At 41.0% G+C, this 25,617-nt stretch overlaps 1 protein-coding gene across 1 annotated transcript in view; it reads left to right on the top strand.

Moving 5' to 3' along the window:
• The window catches only part of birc6 (baculoviral IAP repeat containing 6), a 138,609-nt gene that overhangs the window by 17,568 nt on the left and 95,424 nt on the right, over nt 1-25,617 (top strand). The window contains exons 5-24 of the mRNA XM_067455590.1: nt 526-719; nt 3,635-3,746; nt 4,686-4,768; nt 4,926-5,148; nt 5,233-5,402; nt 5,498-5,556; nt 5,658-7,148; nt 18,458-18,607; nt 18,893-19,118; nt 19,352-19,512; nt 19,618-19,749; nt 19,826-19,957; nt 21,130-21,296; nt 21,590-21,723; nt 22,155-22,316; nt 22,404-22,535; nt 22,707-22,804; nt 24,850-24,997; nt 25,124-25,257; nt 25,350-25,496. Of these exons, the coding sequence (XP_067311691.1) occupies nt 526-719; nt 3,635-3,746; nt 4,686-4,768; nt 4,926-5,148; nt 5,233-5,402; nt 5,498-5,556; nt 5,658-7,148; nt 18,458-18,607; nt 18,893-19,118; nt 19,352-19,512; nt 19,618-19,749; nt 19,826-19,957; nt 21,130-21,296; nt 21,590-21,723; nt 22,155-22,316; nt 22,404-22,535; nt 22,707-22,804; nt 24,850-24,997; nt 25,124-25,257; nt 25,350-25,496 (4,255 nt within the window). The remainder of the gene's footprint in view (nt 1-525; nt 720-3,634; nt 3,747-4,685; nt 4,769-4,925; nt 5,149-5,232; nt 5,403-5,497; nt 5,557-5,657; nt 7,149-18,457; nt 18,608-18,892; nt 19,119-19,351; nt 19,513-19,617; nt 19,750-19,825; nt 19,958-21,129; nt 21,297-21,589; nt 21,724-22,154; nt 22,317-22,403; nt 22,536-22,706; nt 22,805-24,849; nt 24,998-25,123; nt 25,258-25,349; nt 25,497-25,617) is intronic.

Below are 25,617 nucleotides of genomic sequence, written 5' to 3'. Positions count from 1 at the left end.
TTCTCCTCCAAACCATCAGCATATTACTGCAGTCCCGTTCGGTTTCGCAGTGGACCACGGCATCAGCCTCGTGGTAAAATGCAGCATTCCCTCGTGTAGTCATCCAAGCACCCCTTTTTTCCACGTAATTTGGCCGACATCCAGATCGCACTGCTTTAACAATGAGCATCAGCTATGGTGATGGATTTCTCACTCAGCTCTCCATTGACCCCTGTCAGACCGCTTCACTGGGTTCTGGAACTTTCCTGGCTCTTGGAAAGTCATTTCACATTTAGCTTCAACGTTGGAGGTTTTTAGGTTTAAATGAGACTGAAAGTTCAAATAAGCCAGAATGTTTGTGAACACGCATGTTTAGACTTGTTCAGACATTTCATTTCAGAAATATTTAGATGCTTTAGCCTGCAATTAGGCAGCCGAGCTTGGAAAATCTTTGCAGGTGTTAGAGACATACACCTTGTATTTCCAATTTCCATCTTGCATGCCTGTTTGAAACTGAATGTCTCTCCTCCGTCTTTCTCTCTCCAGTGGGCGACCGTGACTTTCCATCTCCCTCACCATGTGCTGAAAGTGGTAACAAGTGCCATCGTGAACGAGCTGAAAAAGCTGAATCAGAATGTGGCAGCCCTATCGGTCGCCTCTTCGGTCATGGACAGACTCTCCTACCTCTTACCAAGCGGAAGGCCAGAGCTAGGTGTTGGACCCGGACGCTCTGTAGACAGGTAACTGCATATGCGTGTGATTGTGATAGCATAACAGCATTCTGAATTGTAAATGTTACCTTAAAGGGGTACTTCAGCGCTGGGAAGATGAATCTGTATTTAAACTGGGTCATCAATGCAGTAGAAATGTGAAATAATTTTTGAATTTGGTGCCTCCTAGACCGAGAAAAGACAGAAAATGTATTTTTGTCCCATGGGGATGAAAGACTACAATTCCCAGAATGCTTCGCTGCCCTGTGAGGCCATTCCCAACACCACCAACTTCATTACTGTGACTGAGTTAGAGACACTACAATTAAAAACTGAACGTGTCTGTTCAATATAATGAGTGAGTCACCGCGCGAGTATCACAGCACTGAGCACTAACTGCACGAGTGATGAGAGCTGAGGTAATCGCGACTACATTCGCTGCATACATTCACAACGCCAGTTCAGTCTGGCACGCGTTTCAGTTCATGCCTTTGCAAGCTTAACTTTCATAGAAATGAATTTGAGAAGTTAAAAGACTTACATTGCTCACCATAGCTCCGTTTAAATGATCCTGTCTGCAAGCTGAGCTCTCCCTGCCAGCTGAGTGTTATCTCCCATCCCCCAATGCCGGATTCAAAACATGCGGAAATAGCTCCCTCTGCTGGCTGTAGTCTTTAGCCTTTGGGCAAGCATTCCTCCTATGATGCAAAAATCGTCAATTTGCATCATAGGAGGAATTTTTCCAGAAATAAAATGCATAAATCTCTCGTCTCAGGGAGATATGAGGGGGGAAAGCACAATAATTTGAATATTCTCCAGGGTTTCTACTGATACAAAGCCATATGCTAATCGCTGAAGTAACCCTTTAAATAGTGTAGCTTGCACCCAAAAATGAAAATGATGTCATTCATTTCTTACCCTCATGTTGTTCGACACCCATAAGACCTCCGTTCATCTTCGGAACACAAATGAAGGTATTTTTGTTGAAATCCGATGGCTCAGAAAGGCTTTAATTGACACCAATGTCACCAATGAGAATAGTTTTTGTGCACAAAAAAAGCTAAATAACGACTTGTATAGTGAAGGTCTATTTCAAAACACCGCCTTATAAAGCTTTGAACCGTTATGAATTGCTGATTCATTAAGCTCCGAGGCTTCAGGAAGCTGTGTTTTGAAATCGACCATCACTATATAAGTCGTTATTTAGTTTTTTTGCGCACACAAAAACTATTCTCATTGGTGACATTGGTGTCAATTAAAGCCTTTCTGAGCAATCGGATTTCAACAAAAATACCTTCATTTGTGTTCCAAAGATGAACGGAGGTCTCAGGGGTCTGGAATGGCATGAGTTTGTGTAATTAATGACAGAATTTTCATTTTTGGGCCAACTAACCCTTTTAGATGTGTCCTATTACTTTTCTAAACAATCAGACTTTGCATTTTCACTTGACAGACGATGGGACTTATGTTGATGAATGGACCAAAGCCACATTTATAAATCCGTACATCATTAAGATTTTAGTGTCTTCCTAATCAATCTCTAAAAAAGCATAACCCATTGTATCTTAAGTAACACACAAAAACACATTGGAAACCACCTAGAAAACCCCATATTTATGGTGTCAGGTTTAGCCAGGTTATCTACCTAAAGACTTAAAGGGGGGGTTAAACACTCAGTTTCAGTCAATCTCATGTCAATCTTGAGTACCTATAGAGTAGTATTGCATCCTTCATATCTCCGAAAAGTCTTTAGTTTTATTATATTTATAAAAGAAATATGGGCTGTACCGAGTCTTTCCGGAAAAAAACGAGCGCCTGGAGGCGTATCGTGTGGGCGGAGCTAAAGAATGATGAGCGCAAAGCGGTGACGTCCTCAAGCGTGGAGAAGCCCATCGCTATCGATATCGGCTAATAGATATATGATCCAGAATCATTCGGAGGCTGAAATAAATTGAACAGGTGAAACGGCAACACAGGACGTCCGTTTCTGTGGTATGTACTGTATTTAGTGGCCTGTCAACATTTGTGTGTGTTTACTCGTGGTTTATGAGGACATGATTCGGTTTATGGACTATTGAATGCGACTAAACCTTAGCAGTAGCAAGCAAAACGGTTTTGCACGTCAGACTAGTGTAACGTTATACATAGAACAACAATGGAGTCCGTTAGCGCATTTGAATGACGAAGCACGCGATCGTGTCGTTTACTGATGTTTATTTACGCGACGATAGGCAACAGCATAGACATTTGAAGCAGTTTTACTCACCGCCTACTTCCAAAGCAGGACCGAACCTTTATCGCTGGGATCGCTCCGTCAAAAACACACTTCTTTGGTATGATTTGGTGAAGTCCTGACAGCAGTGAACAGTGGAGATCCACTTTTGCGTCGTGACTGAAGCGATGTTGTGAAGCTTCCCGTCATTTCTGCGTTCAAATCGGTTAAAATGCAGCGCTGCCTTCCCGGAATGCTGTGCTGAAGCGTTGAAGTCGCTCGACGTCAACCATAGGAATAAAGTGGAGCGTGGCGCGACCATAGGGCGCGTCAGAAGTGTTCACGGATGACTGGATCTGCACCTTGAAAGAGTGTTTATGGGCGTGCATTTCCTCTCTCGCTCTAGTCACTCGCGCGCGCACCCTACCAGGAGAAGAGCCCGTTCCGCTCTTACTAACGTCAACCCGAGCCATACTCGAAAAAAACTCTCCGAAACTTGTGAGAAACCGGAAGGAGTATTTTTGACACAGAAATACTCCATCAAACGTCCAAAATTAGTTTTTGAAACTTTGTCTATGTTTAGGATGGAAATCCAAGTCTTTAACAGTGTAAAAAGCTCAGTATGCATGAAACAGCATTTCACCCCCTCTTTAATAGTAGTTCTGTTTGAGTTCTCTGTGCTCTTCACCAAAGACTCTTGTTTCACTTAAAAGTCTTTGTGTGATATTTACAGGTCTCTGATGTACAGTGAAGCTAACAGGAGAGAGACGTTCACATCCTGGCCTCATACTGGCTACAGGTGGGCTCAGCCTGATCCCATGGCCCAAGCAGGCTTTTATCACCAGGTTTGTCTCATCATCATGGCAATCAATCTTTTCATATTGTCTGTCACCTTTAAATTTTGCCTTAACTTTCTCTTCCCAGGTCCTTTTTACCTTGCATTTTGTTTGGTATTTTTTTATTTTTGGTTTCATTTTTCGCTGTTTGAATGATTTCTCTTGATGGCCGCTGACTGATTGTGAAAGCCCGATTGTATCACTATTTGGAAGTGAAATCATTTTGAGCCTAGACTAAGTCAACAAGAACGAAAGGATAAAAATTGTTCAGACTATTTAAAAAAAAAAAATTCAGGACACCACCGTTGATTGATGTTTCAAATGGCAGTTATGAGATCAAAGATCATGTCATGAATGTTTCACTTTAAGTTTTATTTTGATATCTGGGAATTCCCGATGATGCTATTGTACCTGATGTATTGTCTCTACTTGAGTCACCATGCATGCCAAGAAGGGTTGAGCTGCACTGGTAACCAAGGAGACCACACTACTCCTCTCACCCATGTTCCCTGTTGTCATGCCAACTGAGCAGAGCGAAGGGAGAACAGTGGCTCTGTGTTGCGGATGAAAGGGTGATGCCACAGCAAAGGGAAATTCGTTGAGTTTAAGGAATAAAGAATGAAACGGGAAAACGTGATGAATTATGAACTAAAGTTACCTTTTTAGGATTGTCCTCAAAAGAAAGAAGTTTTACGGGAAAAGTAGAACAAAATTGAAGCACTAATTTGGGTCATATGACATCCTTTGACTATAGATTCCTAGTATTGCATTTATAGTGTGCTATAATGTATTGTCTATTTACTGCCAACATGCAAATTATTTACCTGTTGTCTATAAAATTACTTTTGTCTGGTTGTCAAAGTGATTGTCTACTTTTAGATATTTAATGAGGTCCCTGAATTTCTCTTTGCACTGTAGATGGCGCTAACAGTTTTTTCTTCCTTCTAGCCTGCGTCTACAGGTGACGACCGGGCCATGTGCTTCACCTGCAGCGTGTGTTTGGTGTGCTGGGAACCTACAGATGAGCCTTGGTGAGAAGCATCCCAGTAAAAACAGGCCGAAATGTCACACATACTCAGAAATCGCACTATGAAAAGCTTTAGATAAATGTACTATAATGAAGGCCAAGAGCTGCAATCCCTCCAATTGCTATTAACCTTCCCATTACTACATTTAATGCCTCTTTAGGTCTGAGCACGAGCGCCATTCTCCGAACTGTCCGTTTGTAAAAGGAGAACACACCCAAAACGTTCCACTATCCGTCACCTTGGCCACCAGCCCTGCCCAATGTCCCAGTGCTGATGGTTCAGATAAAATCGTGTGTTATGGGTTCGGTAGCTGCCCTTATTTCCTTGCTACGGCAACCAAAAGGGGGAAGATTTGCATTTGGGATGTTTCAAAGCTTATGAAGGTATGTTGATCATCTCTAAAGTGTGTGCGAAAGATGCAGGATGCCTATATCTATGTCCAATACAACGTTTTTTCACCTGTGCAGGTTCATTTAAAATTCGAGGTGAACCCATATGACCCAGCCATCCTGAGGCAGCTGATCCTATCTGGCAGCGAGCAGCAGAGTCTCACGGGCACGGAATCACGCAGACCCACGCTCTCCTGGCTAGAGGAGGCCACTTGCTGCTCGGACTTACCCAAACTAGAGGGGGACAGGTTCTAAACTCACAATTACACACTTTTTGTCAATTATTTTCACGTCATACCCTATTAATGTGTTTATTGAACATTTCCTGTGTTTTTGTATCTAGCGATGACCAGATTGAGGACTCGGACAGCGAAGAGCATTCCAGATCAGAGTCAGTCACAGGTAAAAACATCGATTTTCATGTATAAACACTTTTTTATACCTATGCCCAGTTTTGTCATTAAATACCCTACTTATTGTTCTTCCTACTAATGTTTGTGTAGGCCCACTGGGTCAGAAGGAGACGATGGAGGTGAGTTTGGGAGTCACAGCTCTCAGTGTCCTACAGCAGCCTGAGAAGTTGCAGTGGGAGGTGGTGGCCAGTGTGCTGGAGGACACAGTTAAAGACCTGGAGGAGCTGGGGGCCAACCCACAGCACTCACTGGGCCCCCCTAAACCTGACAAGGCTAAGGATAGGCCGACTGAGCACCACAACATTCCCTTCCCCTGCCTACTGGCCGGCGGACTGCTAAGCTACCGGTCAGCGGCTAGTTCTCCACTAGGTCCCCCTCCGTCTCGTCGCTCCATGGATAGCCCAGTAAGGACTGCTGCCCCTGAGGTGCTTGCACCAGACCAGGGTCACATGGAAATCGAGTCCTGTAACCCCCCCACAGACCTGGGCTCCCCGAAGCTTCTACCAGCCGCCCCTGTACATAGGACTATGCCTGTGCTACTCCTGTACAGCATCAAGGAAGCAGACGAGAAGTCTTCAGGGAAGGTGTTCACCCAAATGAACAACTTGATGAGCAAAGGGCTTCACGAGGAGGGCTTCACCGTTCCACAGATTATCGAGATGGAGTTTGACACACATGAGCAGCTGCTGCTGCAGGACCCTCCCATCACATATATCCAGCAGTTTGCGGATGCTGCGGCTGGGCTTGGACCTCTGGATGGGGAAAAGTGGAGCTCATTGGCTCCACGGCCGGGCTCTCTGGTGCAGTGCTTGCGGTTACCGAAAGCATTAGAGGAAGAGAACCTGTATGTGGATTCCATCACGCCCTGCAGTGATGGCTTACACTTGTTAGTTGGTCTTCAACCATGCTCTGTAGAGTCTCTTAGCGCTATCAATCAGGTTGAGGTGTTAAACACCCTCAACCGTCTGCACTCGGCCCTCTGTGGCCATCGCAAAGGACAGACACTGGCCAATGGCCATGACGCCCACTCGGGCATCTCTCCTCCACAGACCCCTCTCATCCTGCCCCCTCATGACCAGCAGCAGCCTCATACTTCCAGGCCTCTGGGGGGCAGTGGTGGTGGAGGATACCTAGCACTCTACAAGTTAAATTACTCCACCCGCATCGTGACCCTGGAGGAGGAACCTTTAAAGGTGCAGCAGATTCGTGACCCACGGGATGCTGTCACGTCTCTCCTCCTCTTGCCACCAGATGTGCTAGATGGCAGAGAGGATGACGGAGAGGAAACATCCGAGGAGTCGACACCCTCTGGGCTCAAAAATGGCATGGGGACAGTGGTGTCTGCAGTGACAGCTGGCCCAAGTGCGGGATCAGCTGGGAAGGAGAAGAGAGGAGAGGTGGCCGGACTTGGACACCTGGTGGTGACTACACAGGCAGGATACATCATGATTCTGGACTTGTCCACCCTAGAGGTGCTGGCAAAAGTGGAGCCACCCAAGAAAGAGGGGACAGAGGAGGTGGACCCCTTCGTCTCTGTTACCTACTGCTCAGGCACCGACCGGCTGTGTGCCTGCACAAAAGGTGAGCAAGTGCGCAGTTATGACCTAATAATTTGTGATTCAACCCAGACGGTTTGGTTTACCACCTTAATAACCGGTTTCTTAATGTGTGGTTTACTAACAAGGGAACATGAGATGTGGAGGTTCACGGTTTCTTTCCTGTTTTCTCATTTAAGCTTGCTATCCACACATGCCTCATTGTCATGGTAACCAGTAGGGTTCTTATTAGCCATAGTGGTCACACTACTCGCTCTCAAACAAGGCCACTGTTTCGCTGGCATTACTGAGATATGACCTTGAGGAGTCAAGGATTGAGTGCAGTGTGTTTTTTCAGTGTGGAGAAAATCAAGTTTTTAATGTTGTTTATTGGTCTATGTGGTGTTTTTAATATGCTTTAAGACAAACCATGTGCAAATTTATCAGTCAAATCCCTTGCTGAGTATTTTCTCCTTAACTGCAGTTTACGAAAGACAGTTTTAAAAAACCCTGATAATATCAATTACCTTCATGCACCATTCTTATAGATCGACTTTTAAACGAGCCTGTATAATTCGCTCTTCCACTTTTTCTTCTGACTCAGTTTCTGGTTCAAACATATATGGCTGAATTAAACCAGTATTTTCACTTACCATCTTACAGTGTGTACTATAGTACATTTTGCCAAGGGTCAGGTATTCAGAGCTTGTGTGATTGAGTGGAGGTGTGGACTAATTTGCATAATCATAGTTCAGCGTGTACTAAATGAAGCACGGGTTACATTCAAGCTTTTTTAAGGCTTGAAGAAATTATTGACACAGGATTTTTTTATTTTATTTGTCATTTTGGTGATCACAGATTAGTTTGAAAGGATTCAATTGTTTGCTATAGGGAGACAAAATTGAGTACAATAGCATAACAGAGTCTGTGTGTGTTGCTCTGGTCTATTAATAAAAATATGTAGTGAAGAAAGGAGAACTTAGTGTTTTTTTATATGTGTGTCATCTGTGAATGAGAGCCACCCCTGTCTTTTTACTACGGCTGGCCACTATGGCCAAAAAAATAATATCTTTGTTTTTAAAGAAATCATTTTCTAAGGACTACAAGCAAATGGCCGGTAGGGACTACAGTAGGGCTGCACAATTAATCGAATTTCTAATCGCAATTACGATTATGGATTCTACGATTACGTAATCGCTCAAAGCCGTGATTACTACTACAAAAAAACAAAACGTATTAGGCTATTCTTAGATAGCATGTTATACATTTAGGAATATTCATTTTGACTCGCTTTCTTGCGATTAGAACTGTGACAGATTGCAATGATCATCTGAAGTGCACGTGGTCATTTAAAGCAGCAGCGGCACTCCTTATAGTCAAAGTGCAAACATTTAAATCACATATAATGATGCCATGTGGGATTATTTGTGGGTCCTGATAATAATAATAATAATAATAATAATTTAAAAAAGAAAGTTAAAAAAAAATTTTTTTGTCTTAAAATATCAATAAGTTAATCAATAAGTTAAGTATCGTGATTTATATCAAATCGTGACAAATGTATCGTTACACCCCTAGTATAAAGCTATTCCAAACATCATTCAATGTAAATTGTGATAATTATATTTAATGATCGCAATTACAATTTCAAGGGAATAATCGAAAATTGATTTTTGTCATAATTGTGCATCCCTAGACTACAGACTTTTCCTCCAGGGTTGCTGACATCACCATCCCCAGTATTGAAATAAACCCCTCCTCCGAGAATATTAAATAAGGGAGGCGAGGCCATTTTTTATTTTTTTCATTTTTTTGTCTGTGGACAAAAGTTAGTAGGCTGGAGTGCCATCGGTCGTGCGATGCTGATAAAATGGTTATTTTCAGTAGGACTACAATCTTTGTGTGGCAGGGGAAGGCAACCGCCACAAAACCCGTCATTGCTTAAGGCAGCTCCTCTAAAACTTGCCAGTGCTGTAGGCAGCTGCAAGTCCAGTAGATGTGTGTGAACAAAAGGACAACGCTGTTCTTTTTTCACAATGCAATTCCGCCGTTTTTACACAGCCTACAGTACACGAGAGCCTCTACGGAATGCACAATAGGTCAGAAAATCAGTTGTACACAGTTGTTTGCCATGGTAATCTTTAATCAAAATCTGAAAAGTTACTTCTATTCTGGAAACGGCGCTCCTTCTCAGCTGATGTCAGTTTAACGGCTTGCGTTTTAAAATGTGTAGGCACTCCCCTCGAACCGTTAGTCTGCTATGAGCGAGAGATGGAGAGGAGAAGCACTTAAGTAAAACCACGCCCTCTGTTCAGTATTCCGTTAGGGAATACGTCACTGCACTGAAGAAAACGTACTCGCTACTTCCGGTTCACTGAGACTTTAACTCATATTTTATTCCGCTAATTTTGTATGTAATAAAAGACCTGCAACAGCTTAGCGTCGTGCCTGCCTCGAGTTCTCCCACTGTTTTACAGCTGCTCAGATCCAGAACGTTGCAGGAGAGCAACAAACTGTGCAATCATTGACTTATTTACCACGTTAACTTATATTTTACAGTGCTATTTTTGTTTGTAAGAAGAGCATGCGTTGCGCAACAACTTAGCGTCGCGCCTGCCTTGAGATCTCTCACTGTTTTACAGCTGTTTAGACCCAGATAGATGCAGAAGAGCAACAGACAGTGCAATCATGAACTTATTTACCACTTAACTTATATTTTATTCCGCTAGTTTTGTTTGTAATAAGAGCGCGTTGCGTCATCTAAGTGCTGCAGCTGCAGCAGTCTTAGGGCGTTTTCACACCTGAAAGTCCGCACCAAGGTCCGAACCAAAGTTTGTGTTTGGACATTTGGTTCTTTTTGGTTTGCTTTCACATTGCAGTTATGTCAGCGCACCAAAGAACTTTACATGACGCACTGGCGTCCTGTCATCATCTATGTGGGCTGCATCTTAACATTGATTGGTTTGTTAGCGGACGTGCGTCTGACGTCAGTGTGTTGTCAATTCAGCGGCTAACTTTGACAAGAATGAATGAACAGACGCATATCGTTGGCAATACTGTTAATATTATGGCACTACTATCTGCAGCACCAACTATACTCGAGGCAAATCCATCTAATGAACGTCCTCGTTGTGCAAGGAAAGGAGGAGCTCCTAGAAGATAGGCTTTTTAGCCAAACAATTTGTTTTATTTTATAGTAATGTTTAAATACTATAATGTTATTTTTAAATTTCATCTAGGCTATATTGATTATGAAACGTGCACAGATGTGCAATATATGTCAAAGACATCGAGTCAGAAATAATTTTGACCACTTCATTAAGATTTGTTTTGTAGAAAGCTTTGTATTTTGTATCTTAATATTAATAAATGTTTCATCATTTGCCTGAATTTAATAAATAAGCTTAAATAAATAATATAGCAGACATCCCGTGACGGAGTGATCATTTGCGTTGCACATGAACTGGAGCGGTCTCATAAATAAACGAAACTCAGCATATACTTGTCTCACAGACATTAGAACATTATATATATATATATATATATATATATATATATATATATATATATATATATATATATATATATATATATATATATATTCACAAGCAGAGCACGCCGTTCACGCGAACTGACATACACAAGCGGTTCTGTTTAAAATGCTGCGCGCTCCATCACTGCATGTGCTGTGAGTTTAATCTGTGTTTTTTCACTAATCCTACACCAGAACTTCCTGTAAATGGTCTGAAAGTCCGAACTATACAGAAAATGCTTTCACACAAGAAACGAACCGAACCTTTGTTCTGTTTGGTCCGGACCGAGACTACCTCTTGACGTCGGACTTTCAGACCATTTACAGGAAGTTCTGGTGTAGGATTAGTGAAAAAACACAGATTAAACTCACAGCACATGCAGTGATGGAGCGCGCAGCATTTTATCCAGAACCGCTTGTGTAGTCATGTCAGCTCACGTGAACAGCGTGCTCTGCTTGACTATATGAGTTTCGGTTTATTTATGAGACCGCTCCAGTTCATGTTCAACGCAAATGATCACTCCGTCACGGGATGTTATATTATTTATTTAAGCTTATTTATTAAATTCAGGCAAATGATGAAACATTTATTAAAATTAAGATACAAAATAAAGCTTTCTACAAAACAAATCTTAATGAAGTGGTCAAAATTATTTCTGACTCGATGTCTTTGACATATATTGCACATCTGTGCACGTTTCATAATCAATATAGCCTAGATGAAATTTAAAAATAACATTATAATATTTAAACATAACTAAAAAATAAAATACATTGTTTGGCTAAAAAGCCTATCTTCTAGGAGCTCCTCCTTTCCTGTCGGCGCCGATAAAATGTTTGCATAACGAGGACGTTCATTTGGTGAATTTGCCTCGAGTATAGTTGGTGCTGCAGATAGTAATGCCATAATATACAGTATTGGCAACGATGTGTCTGTTCATTCATTCTTGTCAAAGTTAGCCGCTGAATTGACAACACACTGACGTCAGACGCACGTCCGCTAACAAACCAATCAATGTTAAGATGCAGCCCACATAGATGATGATGACAGGACGCCAGTGCGTCATGTAAAGTTCTTTGGTGCGCTAACATAACTGCAATGTGAAAGCAAACCAAAAAGAACCAAATGTCTAAACACAAACTTTGGTTCGGACCTTGGTGCGGACTTTCAGATGTGAAAACGCCCTTAGTTTACAGACTACCGGTAAAGGTAGGGTGTTTCAGAGAAACGTGCACTAGGCAATTAGCGAATCAGAACACACTGGGCCAGCTAACCAATTGGAGACCATGGTATATTTTTGAGGGACCGGCTTTTAATATAAAATAATGCAATTTTTTAAAAACGAAGCATGAACACGTTACAGTGCATCCTACAAACACAATCAAGCCTTCGAAAAAAATTGTTTTACCACTCCTTTAAATAGTGTACATATATGACGTCAATTTGTTGGCCAACCAGCAGTTAGCTTCACACTGGTTCCCTCGACAAAACCCCATTTTGATTTTTCAATTTGTTTTTGGATTATCACAACTTGCTTTGTGATCAAAAAAAGTTTGATACTTCTCACGTTTTGTTAGCAACCGCCTTTTTCCAGACAGGTAACAGCTTATAAAAATCCAAAGTGGTGTAATACTGATGTATATAATGTTGTAAAATAAAAAGTGTTAACTACAAGCTTTATTTCAGCCATTTCACCAAAAACCCATAAATAAAAAAAATCAGCACAATGGAATCAGAGGAAAAAGCCCTCTGCACTAAAATGCTTACTTTCTGCGTTTTGGCATACAAAGTGATGTAATACCTGCAGCACTCTATGACAATATTTGGTATTTTTTAAATCTGTATTTTTCACAAATTTCACATCCTGCCCAATGATATCCTACAAACAACGTACATATTAAAGTCTATGAAAACAAATATCGTGAATGTAACATCCAGGTTCTGCTGCATAGTCTATTATGTGCAAAAGAATGGGTAAAATCACATTACAAATTAACATTGTAACATTGCAATCTAAAATAAAAATATTTTCTGTTAAATACATTAAACATAAAAATAAAATAAAAACAAAAGCATATACTAATTGTATTAGCCTACATTTTGATTAACTCATTACGATAGTCAATTTACAATTACTGCTAATACAAAAATACAAAAACTCATATGGCACATGTATTGTCCAACAAAAAATATTTTAGTTATATATATATTAGTCTGAATTATATATTAGTCTGAATATATATATATATATATATATATATATATATATATATATATATATATATATATATATATATTAGTCTGAATCAGTACACATGTGCACTGTGGATGAAGAGGGGCAATCTGATTTTCTTCTCTTTGAAGATTTCAAAGACTCCCCTTTCCTCCCCTCTGCACACCCAGCACAACTTCTCTCTGCGGCAGGATCCACGTAAAAGGTGTGTTTGCACACTTGCACACATCTTGGGGCACCGTGGTAGCAGAGACTGCAAAGTCTCGCTACTAGGGTAAGAGGTCGTGGTGACCTGGAAGGACAAACCGTTTACCAGCAAGATGCCCGTGGAGGGAGGATCTGCTCTTGATGTGGAGGGGATGGAGAAGGAAGGCCTTCTCCGAATGCACCCCATGGAGCCATTAATTGCCCAAAGCAAGTGCAAAAGCGGATCGATTCCAGTCAAGCATGCTGTAAAGCAGTCGCTCGCTCTCAGGGCTCTGAACGCGATCTCTTTGCTGACCGCGTTCCAAGCCGGAGCTGCAGGACAAAGCATCGAATCACAGTGGGAAGAGATCTGTGTCATTACGGATCTCTCTGCATCTTCAGAGATGCAGGGTTCAAGCCGCGGGTGAGGAAATAGCCACAACGGTCATTTAAGAGAGAGGACAATGGCTTAACTTGGCTAATCTCTCTGATAGGGAAAAAGAAGCTGGACACACCTGTGGTCGCAGAGGGCAATATTACTAGGCAGGCCTTTGCACAATTTACGGCCCACCCTCCCCCCAGCTTTTGCATTCATAGAATGTGAATGCATTTGGTCAGAGTGGAATACCTGAACAGAAAACTGCCTGGTCTAGAAAGAACTATCCGCCTGCAGCAGCTAAGACTGTCCAGCTCCTCATCCTCAGGGAACAAGGAAGAAAAGGGTGGTTTGATGGGGTCTTCCCTAGGGAAGGGAGGCCACAGCCCCCCTGTTCGCTAGCTCCCGACCTGCAGACATTTAGCGTTTACCAAGGGACGAGTTTCGAAGTTCCCAGATTTTGTGTGGAAAACAGAGCCCGGTTGAGCCAAAGGTGTCAAAGCAGTTAAAAGGACGACGCGGTACAGTGGTGCCACCTACTAGTCACAAGGACTTTCCATGTACTGTTCTCCCAAAATATGTTGCGAAACCTATTAATAGAGCACAATATAACATCACCTTGGGAAGCTATCGCTCCCTTAGAGGTGATGAGCCACTAAAACTCTGTCCAAGTGCTGAATGCCCACACATGAGCAGTATAGATCTCAAACTCCTTCACGACTCACGACACCCAATGGCACCAGAACACTGTGGATATTGTTTATAACAATATATTTTATATTGTTTATTGTTTGACTAGAATGCACACAGGCTGCAGTTTACCACTTTCCCCCACATTTCAAAGGGATTATTCGTTCTCAGGTGAGGGAGGAGTGAAAAAACATTCTCTTCAGGAAGAAATGTTCTCTCTGTTGAATAATAAGACGATAAGAGTGGTCCCACACAAGCAATGACAAATTGTGTTTTATGCTAGATACTTTCTTGTCCCAAAGAAAGGGACTCAGCTCTTCATCCCATATTAGATCTGCGTGCACTGAACAAATACTGTTCTGAATGCTCACCCATTCTACACTTATGAAATTAGTGCACCAGGGCAATTGGTTCGCGTCAATCGACCTGAAAATTCCTGAGCTTTTCCTTCCTTGATGAGACATACGAGTGCCTGGTTTTCCCGTTCGGCTTGTCTCTCAACCCAAGAGTATTTGTAAAATGTACAGCAGCATCTCTGACTCCGCTCAGGGAAAAAAGGTATTCGTCTCGCTACTTAAATAGTCGACTGGCTGGTGACAGCTCTGTCAGAGCAAGAAGAGAGAGAACACACAGTTATGCTTTTGGAACATATACAGAAACTGGGCTTAAAATTAAACACAGAAAAGAGTGTTTTAATTCCCACACAGTCTGTAACACATCTGGGGCTTTCACTGGTGATAGTCAGAGCACAACTTTCAAAAGACAGAGTGAAAATTCACTCAATGTCTGGCTGTATTTCGGAAGGGAAAAAGTGTCTTTTTCCGCACATGGCTCCGGCTGTTGGGATTGATGGCCTCAGCCCTCATAGTTATTCCCTTAGGCAGACTGTTCATGAGAGCGTATCAATGCTGGGTAGCTTCTCCGAGGCTGGACCCGTTACGGTATTCCCGGAAGAGAGTGAGTGACATCAGTGGTAGTCTTAGCACTGAGCCAGTGGAGACTCGAGGGTGGATTGCACGAGGGCAGGATAGTGAATGTCAATCTTAACATAAACTGTCTGGAAATGTTAGCCGTGTTTCTGACGTTAAAGCATTCTCCTTTTTCTGAAGGGGCATCATGTCTTTGTGAGAGCAGACAACACTACAGTTGTGGCTTGCATAAACCGACAGGGAGGTCTCAGATCACTTCTCTTGCAGAATATTAGCACATAAACTGATTTTATGGAACAATGCCAATCTTTTATCCCCGAGAGCGATGCATGTACAGGATGTTCTGAATCTACTGTCCAGGGGCAATCCTTAAAGGGGTGGTTCCGTGTTTTTTTTTTTCTAGGCTTGGTTGTGTTTATGGGGCACAGTATAACATGTCTTAATCCTTTTTTTCCCCTTTTTTTTAAACGCTGTATTTTTCTTATATTTTACCTTTATTCCACACCGCTGTCTCCACTGTCCTTTGAGCGGCTCGTTTGCTTCCTGCTTCTATGAAGCTTATCCCTCCGAAAAATGCAATGGTCTTAGATTGGTTAGATGGCCAAATGTAGTTTCAAGTATTTTTATTGGCTGAAGTGCTAAGCACAGGTTGTCCGGAAACGTCACGCCCCTTACCATTACGGGCAGAAGTCATATCTGGGGCGGTGTTTATGTTAATAGCAAGGGCCAATGATGTCACCAACCTGGGAAGAAGCTCGTTGTAGTCCAAACTGGCCATTTTTTGTAGGCAATAAACTGGCATAACTTTAAAAGACAATATCTCTGTTTGCATTGAACTTTGAGCACTGTAACTTTGCAGATACTGTTTATGCTCAAGCAGCAACATTACACACTAACTAAAGTAAAAAAAATTAAATCCCATGCAACCACCCCTTTAAATTAAACAGGAAAGGGGTCAAACAGATTTGAAGCATATATGGCAGAGCAACAGTGGATCTGTTCGTGTCTCACGACTGCTCCGGGTTCTCTTTTTTTTTTTCCCTGAAAGACCAGAGCACACCCCTGGGGATAGATGCGCTGGCACATGAATGACCTCGCACTCCTTTACGTGTTCCCACCGATAGCGTTAATATACCCAACACTCTACAGAAAAAGGGAGGAGGGACGGAAACTGATATTAATAGCTCCGAAGTGGCCGGAAAAATATTGGCTGGCAGAGATCATACGTATGCTATACGAAGACCTGTGATCTTTCGCATTGCACAGAGATTTACTGTCACGGGAGATCTTTCACCCTCATCTAGAATGCCTGGCGCTATGGGCCTGGCCAGTGTGTAGTTTAATTTGAAAACAAGCTGTCTGTCAGTGTTATCAGGACCATACAAAATGCTAGAGCATCATCGACTAGGTCTCTTAATGAGTGTAAATGATTGTAATTGATCACTGGTGTGTGGCTAAACACAAAATTCAGGCACTTCTTCTATATTATTTGCAGAATTTGATAGCATTGTCAACCATTAAAGTGTTTGTGGCCGCTATATCTGCTTGCCACATAGGTTTTAATAACACAACTGTTGAGCAGCATCTTTAGTATGCAGGTTCATGAAGGGCACACACCACTCTTTGTTTTTTTTTCCCTTCATGTCCCCATTTGAGCCACTGGACTAGATTCATTTCAAAATATTGTTGTTTAAGACAGCACTGCTGTTAGATTTGGCTTCAGCAAAGTGCAAAAGCAAGATCCACATACTTTTAGTGCATTCAGCGTGTATGTAGTTAATACCTGGGGATGCAGGGGTAGTTCTGAAACCTAATCCTGCATTCATGCCCAAAATAATTCATTCTATAATCATCCCTCTTGAGTTGAGAGCTTTCTATCCACCACCTTTTGCTACATTAGAACAGTAAAAGTTAAATGTGTTGTGCCCACTGCCCGCTTTACGCATTTACAAAGAAAGTACCAGAGTGTTCAGGGAGAGTGATCAGCTGTTTGTGTCTTGGCATGTTTTGTTGGCATATTCCGGTAAGGGTATCGTGCCCCCATTTTGTTTACATGCACACTCAACAAGGAGAATGTCAACTTTATGGGCTCATGATACAGGATATTTGTACATACATTTGTAAGGTTTTGTAAACTGGATGTTACAGCCCAAACTTTAGAACATGCAGCATTGAGCGTAGGAATGCGAGTCATGGCTCATGACTCATGATTCATTCAGCCCTGGATGCAGTGATTGTGGTTGACAGAAGACTTCGATGCAGGCTATCTGGCAGTACGGGAGTTAGGATATCCCATAGTGAGACAGACATCTATGCTTAAAAGAGAACAATTAGGTTACTTGCACCTGTTCTCAGATGGCATTAAGTGAGGTCTCTCACTAGATCACCCTCCTTGCTGTGCGGAAGTGAGGAAGAGGTGTGCTTGTTTGAATCTCATAGTGATGTTGAGTTGCTCTTTTTATACTGAGGGGTGAGAAGGCCACTTCGACACAACATCACGTCTGCCAGCCAACAGCCAGGCTGTCGTAATGTAATAGGGCTTCTGAGGAATATATACAGACACCTCACTTAATGCTATCACATTTCAAACTCATTAAACAGTGCAAGTATCTGTTAAAGCATCTGATGGGGCAACTGCCAACTATACATGTTAATTATTTCTTACCAGTTATTTTGAAGAAGTATCTTAATATAAAGTATGGCTCATGTTTAGAAAAAAATGGTGTTACTAAAAAATTAACACTTATGCATTTTCCAGCTCACGCTACGTCCTTTTTTTCAGATGTGCTCGTATCAAAATACTGTATATCTGGTAACTCTTTGGTATGGGGAACACATTCACTATTAACTATGACTTTTGCCTCAATAAACTCCTAATTACTGCATATAGTTGGCAGCGTAGTTAAGGTTTAGGTATGGTACTTTTTACTTTTCTACTGTCTGTCACTGTATTTATTAATCAGTATTTCTTAAGACAAGCATTACTATTCAACCTACTTTCAACCTACAGCATACAATTTGTGCTATGCATATGAATGATGATTGTTTGTTGAAGAGGTGTGGCTGCACATTTTGAAGGCATCTGACTATTCATTGTTCACCTAACAGGTGATAAAACATGAAAAAAATCTCAAACTCACATTGATGGATGAAACAAAGTCATATCTAGAATATCATAGAAACTCTTCTAAGTGACCAGAACATCCTCGCATTGTCATTGCAAGCGCCATTTGCTCCAAAAAAAATACAAATTTTCTTAATCTTTTTTTTTTTTAAATATAGTTCAGAGGAATATTTTCCCTTTCAGTATACATGCTAAATGTATAGTGAATGTAACTTTTTTTTTTATTGAAGTCTTAGCTAGAGCACTTGTTCGCACGTATAAGTTTTTATTTTTCCTTTCTGAAGGTGGAGAGCTTCATTTCCTTCAAATTGGAGGTGTGTGTGATGATATCGATGACGCCGACATTTTTGTCGACGGCCCCCTGTCTAATAGGGCGGAGCAACTACTGGACGGAGCAAAACCCACATCGAATCCTTCAAGCCCAGGTATCACAGGTAAGCGACACATGGAAGGGCATTGAACTTTTGAGTTTTTGTGGGGATCAAACATATGGTTCACTTAATTTGCCCGTTCAGCTTCTTCGCATCAAAACCTTGAGAAATCCATTGGTCCTACTTAATTAAATTTAGTCTGTTTAAAGCAGATGATGCACAGTTTGCTTTCTGGGAATTTTTTCACTCAGTTTCTCTTTCCGTGTAAATCATAAAAGCAGTAAAATGGTGGTTTGCTTTATACCCATGTTTATTGTACAGTATAGTAATCCATGTGTCTGTTGGCAGGAGTTGACCTCCTGGTGGACCAGCCATTGACCGCAGAGACACTTTCTTCTCTGGTGGAACTAACACGTTTTGAAACGCTGACGCCACGCTTCTCAGCAACAGTGCCCCCTTGCTGGGTGGAGGTGCAGCAGGAACAGCAGCAAAGGCGGCATCCACAACACCTTCACCAGCAGCACCACGGCGACGCAGCGCAACACACACGCACTTGGAAACTACAGAGCGACAGGTATACATTCACATATAACATTCACACATCCCTCCAACAAAAGAACTTGAACACACATTAGCATGTATGTATGAAAACATTTGTAATTAAAATCACATTATATATATTTTAAAATATATTTAGGAACCATAATATCAGATCGATAAATATTTGATGTGAAAATAACTAAATATTTTTAGCATTTTTCACCCGTTTTGCATGTAATGTGTAATATCTCTCTCTCACTCTCACAGCTCCAGCTGGGATGAACATGTGTTTGAGCTGGTCCTGCCCAAAGCCTGCATGGTGGGACATGTAGATTTCAAGTTTGTGCTAAACAGCAGTATTACTAACATCCCACAAATCCAGGTCACACTGCTGAAGAACAAAGCACCAGGCCTCGGCAAAGTTAACGGTGAGTTAACTCTGAAAATGAAAGTGAGAACTTTTACCTTAGACTAGTTTGATTTGTTTTTATTCCCCAAGTGAATCTTTTGTTGTGTGAAACTTTGTACTGCAGAGACAGCAGTGGACAGGCAGATTGTTTTCCCTTTGTCTCATGTCCTGCATTCAAATGGAGAGAAGAACGGACAGCCGCACCTGCACGACTTCTCAGACGACATCCAGTTCATGGACATCGAGGAGTCACCAGGTAAGTGTGCTGAGGAAATATTAAAGTGTTAATGTCTGTCAGCTTTCTTTAAGAAATACATCTTTATCTGTCTCAGGCTCCAGGCTGTGTCCGTTCCTGCAAGAACACAAAGATGATATCTTGTGTGGGCCGGTCTGGCTGTCCAGCGGACTGGATCTGTCTGGACACGCAGGGATGCTGAGCCTTACAAGTCCCAAACTCCTCAAAGGTTTGCCTGAGCCTCACAAGCCATTTACAGCAACCACTCCCACCCGTCCACCCAGACTTATAGTAAAATCACACAGCTATGTGAATATGCAACATTAATACTACTTACTAGTGTGAATATGCAACGTGTACCTATTAAATGAAAGTCATTTGTGTGTTAATGAGTGGCATATGACTAGGTGGGGATGATTGATCATGAAAATAAACCACAAACCATTTGTATTTCATGTAGCTGTTAAACTAAAGTAACTCATTTATTGAACAGTTATGAACTTTGATGAAACGATATCGGAATGTTTTAACAGAACATTTTTAATCAATTTTTACATTTTTATTCAAATAGATTTACATTTAATTAGAGATTTTCACTCTTATCCCTTGTCCTTTCTTCATTGGGAAGTGATCATAGACATTATAAACATCTACATTTCAGCAGATTACCTCTCGTTGGTTTCATACAGATTACATAATCTAACAATATTAATTTAAGGTTTCATAATCTAAGTTTTCTATAGACATATTTTTGTGACGGGCAGCTCCTGGCGACCAAGACGGCAGAAAATGCATGTTTGTTTTCTTTATTTTACAAAACCACAACATTTTGTTGTTATTGTGAGTGTACATGAATAATCAAAAGGCATTTTACTGGTTCAAATGATGTACTCTTTATATGTGTGATGCAAAATGACAAAATAAGTATTTTAAATTTTTTTAGCTGTAATGAGAAAAGAAATATCCAAGTGGACGCAACGGCTTGTTCGTCGAACGCTAATTCAATAAAACCCGATTTTAGAGTAATGCGTTCCGCCACTCGGCCTGGTGTGCCAAAAAACGTATTTATAAACTTTAATCTTTCATACAAAACGTGTTGACATTTTGAAAAGTGTGCATTTTAAGGCTACTGGAACCAGGATCATACTTTAAATGAACTTCATGTGTCAACTCTCACAAGTGCTTGTTGCATATCTTTATGAAGTAGCATTGATAACTTTTGAGGGGGATAAATAATTCAGCAGAAGCAGGAATATTTAGACCAGCAAATCACACCATGCATTTAACTTATCAAAATAAATGTTCATTTTAAATCTAAAGTATTTTCTCTTTATTATAAACACATTAAAACAGATCTCAGTATCGCCATTATAAACAAATCTTCGTTTTTAATTCCACTAGGTATGGCAGGGGGGAAATATCGTTCATTCCTGGTGCACATTAAGGCAGTGAGTGATAAGGGTCTGGATGAGAGTTTGCGTCCTGTGGTGCGGATGCCCTCAGCCAAACCTCACAGTAGTAAAGCTCACTCCCTCTCGTCCCTGCTGCAGAGGGCTCAGGCCACCAAGGTACAGCAGAAATACACTTGAACTGTAATTGACTTTTGCACAATCTTAAGATGAAGGGTGTAAGCCTTTGTTCGTTCAAGCTGTTTCAAAACACTTTTTCCTGCAAAACACTGACGTCATAGATTTGAGTTCTGTCTAACTGCTATATAGACCTCTAGTGGCTGTGTACCTACATTACTTCATAAAAGAAATAGCAATTCACTTGATCAGTTTATTTGCACTAGAATAAGATTTAAAAGCCATATGATGACCACAATTACACTTCTAATTTTCATAAAATCACTCCTTTTCAGGAAAAAGCCTCCACGTCCAAAGCAGATCCTCAGTCTGCCCCTAAAAAGCCTGATAATTTACGTGGATGTGACTTACTCCAAGAAGTGTCTGTCACAATCAGGAGATTTAAGAAAACGTCTGTAGCCAAAGAACGGTAAGAGATACTGTACAAGTATACATTATACGCAAGCGTTTAAAGGTTTGGTCTGATTTTTCTTGCTTTTAGGAAGGAAACCTTTTCTGCTGAATTTATTTGAGCAATCTTCAGTAAAAACTGTAATATTGTGAAATAGGATGACTTTTTTATAAGAATATATTATAAAATGTAGTTTATTCCTGTAATGCAAAGCTGAATTTTCAGAAGCAATTAATAGTCTTTTTTGTCACATGATCCTAATATACTGATTTGGTGCTCAATTTCATCTTATCAATGTTGAAAACAGGTGTGCTGCTTAATATCTTTGTTGAGAATTTTTTTTCAGGATTCTTTGATGAATAGAAAGTTCAAAAGAACAGCATGCATCTTTATAAATTGTAAATATAGCAGTAGTCTAACTTTTCTTTGTGTCTTCTTTTATTTCCTAGAGTGCAACGCTGTGCAATGCTTCAGTTTCCTGAGCTCCATGAAAAGCTACTAAGAGGTTTGTGTAAGCATGGGGAAGACAGTCAGAGCTCAGAGCACTGTCAGAGTCTCATCTTGGACATCCTCTGCTGGCTGGCAGGGGTCTACTCCAACGGACCCTGCAGGTGAGACGCCACCGTGAGCCTGTGTTTTCTGGTATATCCGTTTTTATATTGTCTGTGTTTTTAATACATTTTATAATCGTCTTTTAGTTTGAGAGAGGGAAAAGAGGGGCTTCTGACCAAAACCAGGAGACGGCTGACAGACATCATTAGGACGTGCTTCTTCGAGGCTGGCCGCAGTATAGCTCATAAATGCTCTCGCTTTCTTGCACTTTGTATTAGGTAAGTTTGCAACCTCTCTTTATTTTTCTGATCTTCAGTCTATAGTCTTGTTGCAGAACTAATGATCTAGACTGTCCAATATACATTCGTAGATACAATGATCTGATGTTCATTGATTGACAATGATTATGTTCATTTAAAATTAATGGATGAGTGTTTCTGATGTTTCAGTACTGGTAAAGGAGACCCTGGTCAGCAGAGTTTTGGCCAGGCTCTGTTTAAAGCTCTTCTGGATAATATGCCTTATCTGCCTGCTGCTGCCACAGGAGGTAATTTTTTTACGTAGTATTTTATTATATCTGTATAGTGATTGGATTGTTTTGTTCTACAAATTGAAACTTTAATTTATTAGTCTAGTCTACTGTTGAAATGTTCATGGTTATTTACATCTCCTATTCTTATCATTTTTGGAAAAAAGCTTAAAGGTCCCATGGCATGAAATTTTTATTTTTATGAGGGTTTTTTAACATAAAAATTAGTTCCCTTAGCCTGAATATGGTCCCCAATTGACTAAAATTTTTGAATCTGTGATCAGTGATTTCTGAGGTGTAGCTAATCATTCAAGTTCACACAGAGTTTCTTTCTAAATCATTTAATCCTGTCAGTCTCTCCGCTGGCCGTTTTGATGCATCAGTGAATCAAGCCAAGAATACTCTTTATAATGTTCGGATCTGTCAATCACGCTTATATCTGCAGTGCACACGTGTCCAAACTACCGTTTGAATGACGCTGCTCTAGTAATTATGCTCAACAGAAGCTCTTACTGTATTCATGTCATGTGTTTGCTGTTAGCTATGGATAAAGCATTTTGTGAGAAATAACATTGCAAAGTTCACTCGAGTTTATTTAGAGCTCTCAGATACAAACAAAATAAACTCACGCTCTCAACAACTCTGTACAATAACACTTCCTCAGCAATCTTTTCCCAGCTCCATCTATCTCTCTCGACTGGCAGTGAGTGCTGCTCCTGCTGTTCGTGCTTCACTAAGCCACGCCCACTCCACACGTAATCTCATTTCAAATGCAAAGATGTCAGCCAATCACAACAGTGGGTGTTTTCACTGAAGGCTCAAAGCAGACACACCCCTTGAAACAAAGCATTCCAGCCAGAGGGCTAATATCAGTATAGAAATACCTTTTATTTCTAAATTATGACATTTTTTGATGTTAAAACTATACTAACAATATAAGTACGACTCAGGAAACATTATAGAATAAAAAAAAAAATCCATGCCATGGGACCTTTAAAGGTATGGTAGGCAATTTTATTGTAGGCAAGCTACATTAAAAAGCATGAGATCCCACCCTCCCTTCAGAGCTTCTCCAAAGCCATGCCTTTTTCAAAACACATGAAAGCACAGTAGAGTCTGCAAAGTGTCACGAAATAAGAGACAGCATTAAACTTACTTGTCTCAAAGCACACCACATTACAATAATAATGAACATTAACAACTTAAAGAACACTGACCTGTACCACCTGACTGCTGCAGATTCATTTCAGCTTCTGATAGTGTTCAAATAAGTTATGGCATATATGCAGCATAAGCTCGTTGTTTTGGTTCGGGAGGAACTGTAAAAGGTGACTGCAGTGATCGGTGAGTCTGTGATTGACGTCTGTTTAACTCGGCATAACATGAAATGCTTGATGGCATGTGTTAATGAATACAGTGAGGAAAATAAGTATTTGAACACCCTGCTTTTTTGCAAGTTGGAGCTTTTCTTGCAAAAGGCAGGTTGTAATTGCCTTTGTTTGCAATTACAGAGGTCAAATGTGTAGGCTACTGTACCAAATATTAACATTGATTTTCTCAGGTGTTCAAATACTTATTTGCAGCTGTATCATATAAATAAATAGTTAAAAATCACAAATTGTGATTCCTGCATCATTTTTTTAAGATCATGTGTCTCACAGTAGACATGCACCTACGATGACAATTACAGACCCCTCCATGATTTCTAAGTGGGAGAACTTGTAAAATAGCAGGGTGTTCAAATGCTTGTTTTACTCACTGCATGTTGACAGGCAGGCAGGAGGACATCGTACCATATGATTGGTCAAAGCATTTTATGTCCTATGCCTTTCACAGATGACATATATACATATAAATACATTTAGACCATTTAATTTTGTGATTGCCTGTGGGAAGTGAAGAGACTTTCGACCAGCATAACATTAAATGTTTCTAGAAAAAAATCGCCTACCCTGCCTTTAATATTTTTGTGGAAACCAGGACTCGTTTTTTAATGCATTGTATGATGAATGGAAAGTTATATTATAAGGACGCTTATATTGCTTTCTGCCTTTGTCTCTCAGGATCTGTCTTCTGGTACTTTGTCCTGTTAAATTATGTCAAAGATGAGGACCTGGCCGGCTGCAGCACCGCTTGCGCCTCTCTGCTCACTGCTGTCTCTCGTCAGCTGCAGGACCGATTGACTCCACTTGAGGCGTTATTGCAGACCAGGTCAGCTGATCTGCTGCATCCTGAACCATACACAAACTGACTTTTGTTTCATGTGCTTGAACAAAAAAGCTTTTCATGAGCATGTAGAAGTGATTGTTTTAAGGAAATGAAATTGTTTCTATTCAGATATGGTCTATACGGGTCTCCATTTGACCCAGTACTGTTTGACCTGGAGGTGAGCGGGTCTTCTTGTAAGAATGCCTTCAGCAGCAGTATCGGGGTCCAGTCGGACGAGATCGATCTGTCCGATATTCTCTCAGGTGTGGCAATGCATTCTTTCCCTTGACCCACTTCATCAATGAATATCAAAACAGAAAAGACAAAAATGTAACGTGTTTTTGTCTAATGTCAGGTAATGGGAAGGTAAACAGCAGCGGGGTGGCAGAAGGCAGTTTCACTGCTCTGACCGGCCTGCTGGAGGTCGAACCCCTGCACTTTACTTGCGTCTCCACCAGTGACGGCACCAGGGTGGAGAGGGATGATGCAAGTATGTTCACCGGTACATATCCCACTTTCCTCTTCCTCTCTATCACATCTTGTTTCTTTTACAACCAACTGTGTCATCGTGGACCTCATCTTTAAGGTGCGGTCACAGCTGAAATTATGCTGGCAAAAGGTCT

This window comes from Pseudorasbora parva, chromosome 10 (assembly GCF_024679245.1).
Source record: "Pseudorasbora parva isolate DD20220531a chromosome 10, ASM2467924v1, whole genome shotgun sequence".
In the NCBI taxonomy this organism is placed as follows: Eukaryota; Metazoa; Chordata; class Actinopteri; order Cypriniformes; family Gobionidae; genus Pseudorasbora; species Pseudorasbora parva.
This window is presented reverse-complemented; position numbering and strand designations above follow the sequence as displayed.